At 58.8% G+C, this 2,480-nt stretch overlaps 1 protein-coding gene across 1 annotated transcript; it reads left to right on the top strand.

Moving 5' to 3' along the window:
- Positions 1-464: 464 nt before the first annotated feature.
- Positions 465-1,705, top strand: AURANDRAFT_55099 (hypothetical protein; the record flags this gene model as incomplete). Its single annotated transcript, XM_009042377.1, has 1 exon — positions 465-1,705. One exon carries the CDS (start codon positions 612-614, stop codon positions 1,434-1,436), a length of 825 nt encoding a protein of 274 aa, XP_009040625.1.
- Between the last annotated feature and the right edge of the window lie 775 nt (positions 1,706-2,480).

The raw sequence follows: 2,480 nt of genomic DNA, 5'->3' as shown, positions 1-2,480 counted from the left end.
CCGCTGCAGCGATGCCTTCGGTGATGGTATGTCTCGGCCTGGGCCAACCGGTGCCCCGCGCCGCAGCGATGCCAATTCGTTGAGGCCGTCCAAGCGACTGCGCCGCTGAAATCGTGCTTTGGCTCCGACGTCCAGAGCGCGTCGCGAACCGTTTCGCGGCGCGCCAAAACGCAGCGGCCCGAGCCTAGGGCACTAGGGGCGACGCCCGGGGGGTCGGGGCGGCGGCGGGGGCCGCGGAATAGGGCCGTACGCGCCGCAGCACGAGATTATCTTTGATTGCCAGGCCTTGACGACGAACAGCGCGAGGAAGATGGAGTAGAAGATCTTGATGCCCTCGTCGCGGAACGCGACCAAGAGCGACCAAGAGCGACCAAGAGCGAAATCATCAAATCTCCCGCGATTCTCATCACGCGGCCTCTGTCAGTGTCGAGGCGATCTGCAGATCTGCCGCGCGTAGGATGCGTAAGAAGTCTCAGGACACCATCAATGGGGCGCACCGTCTCTTCGCAGGAACTCGGAGAGACTGGGTAGCCATTCTGCGCCGCTTGAGCCGCCGCCGGAGTCGCGGGACCGTTCGCTCCGTGTTCATCATCGAGTGGCAACTCCCGTCAATGTCAAGGATAAATTCGCAGGTGAAGACAGTATATACTCCGGGGCAACCCTGTCGCTCGGCGGTGGAAACCGGGCGCCGGTTCGCAGCACCTTGTGCTATGTTGTGGTGCATTCTCGTACTAGCCCTTCCCCGTAATGCGCACGGTAAATTCCGCCCATATGCAAACAACGGTGGATCACTGGCGGCAGCGTGTGGTCACGGCTTCGCTCTGATTGCGGCAGACTCGCAGTTCTTACACGGTATGATGATAACCTCATCGGTCTTCGACCGCGTGGTACCTCTCTCTGACGTGGTGCTCATGGGTACTTCAGGCTGTGCTGCGGACTGTGAGTCAATGACCCATGACGTACGAACAGAGGCGGAACGATATATCGTGGGTGCGAAATTATCAATGGATGCTTCGGTGGCAGCGCAGCTATGCTCAGGGGCAATGTATGCACGGCGAGGTTTCCCCCATCATATGTCACTGGTGGTTTGCGGACTCGACAGCGTAGGGTTTGGTCGAGTGTTTGTTTTTGATTCAATTGGCTCACTTATGGAAGGTCCAACAGTTACGGCCGGGTCCGCACGGGAAGTCCTTCAATCGGTCCTTGATGGACTTACCCCCTGGCATTGTTCCAGTTGTGGTAAGAGAGTGCCCAACTTTCAATGCGCCGATGATGCCAGGGAAGTCCTACTGGCCGCATTCCGAGTTGCAGCCAGGAGAGATGCGACCGTTGGGCGCCTTGTCGATCTCACTCTTGTCCGACAGACGGAAGCACCACTCCGCGAGACCGTATTGGTTGATGGCCTCGCGAAGTCAACGAAATTCCTCGCTGGTTAGATTGAGTATCGCTTGCAGCGATTGCTGGTGTATCAGACGGATGCAAATTTATTACATATTGCCCACCCGGACGCGGCGCGCCGTCCACGCGCCTTGAGCTTTCCGCTGCGCTCGTAGACGCAGGCCATGGGGGTGTCGAGCACCTCGGCGTCCAGCGGGAGCTCGCCCTTGGGGGAAATGGCAGTATTGCCTCACCCCCCTTCAATTGTATCAAAAATGATATGATTGTAATTACCCGCCGGGCAATGAAATAACAAAAGCAACACCTCAGGAGCTGCAGCCCGCGGGAAACTTGACGCGTTCTAGTTTGGAGCCCGCCCACCCCCCCAGCGCCTGAGTAAAGCCCCCAGCTGCCGACCCACAATTATCGGGGGTGTTTCGGGTCCCTTGGGGTCCCCTCCAGCGCAGGGGGGGGTTCTGGGTGGGGTTCTGCCGGCGGCGGCGGCCGCGGGGCCTCGGGGCCTACTAGAACGAACTAGAACGGTTCTAGTTCCAGTGGAGCACCATGGCTTCGTCCAGCTGACCATTCCCGAGAATATTGATCTGCTCCATGGTGTCTTGTATCTGCTTGTCTGTGGCGGGTATGACTCGCCACTTCTCGTCCGGCCCTAAATCCTTGGGCTGCATTGGACAAGGTAACCCTCGAGAGTCACGCGGGGCGTCTCTCCAAGGTGGATAAACAGTATCTGAGTTGGATTTTGTTGTGTCAACTGCGGCAGTGTTCATTGACACCCCAGCTTGCGGCTTCTCATCTAAGCTCCATAACGCACTGCTAGCTACTGAGTCTAGCGTTTGCACAGCCCATGACTGGGTGAATCGACACAGGGACAGTTCCCGCTACAGAGGCGCGTCGAGCCAAGTACCCTTCCAATCCCTGGCGAGAAGGATACGGACCCCACGATGGTCCGGATTTTGGATGAGCACGATGGAGGCGATTTCGCTGACCACGGCCCCCGCGAACGCCAGCGAAATCGCCCTCGGGAAAGATGTCGATCTCGAGGAGCGGCGGCATCTGGCCCAGGGGCCTCGACGCCCATTCCGCTG

Source organism: Aureococcus anophagefferens (assembly GCF_000186865.1).
Source record: "Aureococcus anophagefferens unplaced genomic scaffold AURANscaffold_30, whole genome shotgun sequence".
Classification (NCBI taxonomy): domain Eukaryota; class Pelagophyceae; order Pelagomonadales; family Pelagomonadaceae; genus Aureococcus; species Aureococcus anophagefferens.
The sequence above is the reverse complement of the archived record's forward strand: the minus strand, read 5'-3'. Positions and strand labels throughout refer to the sequence as shown.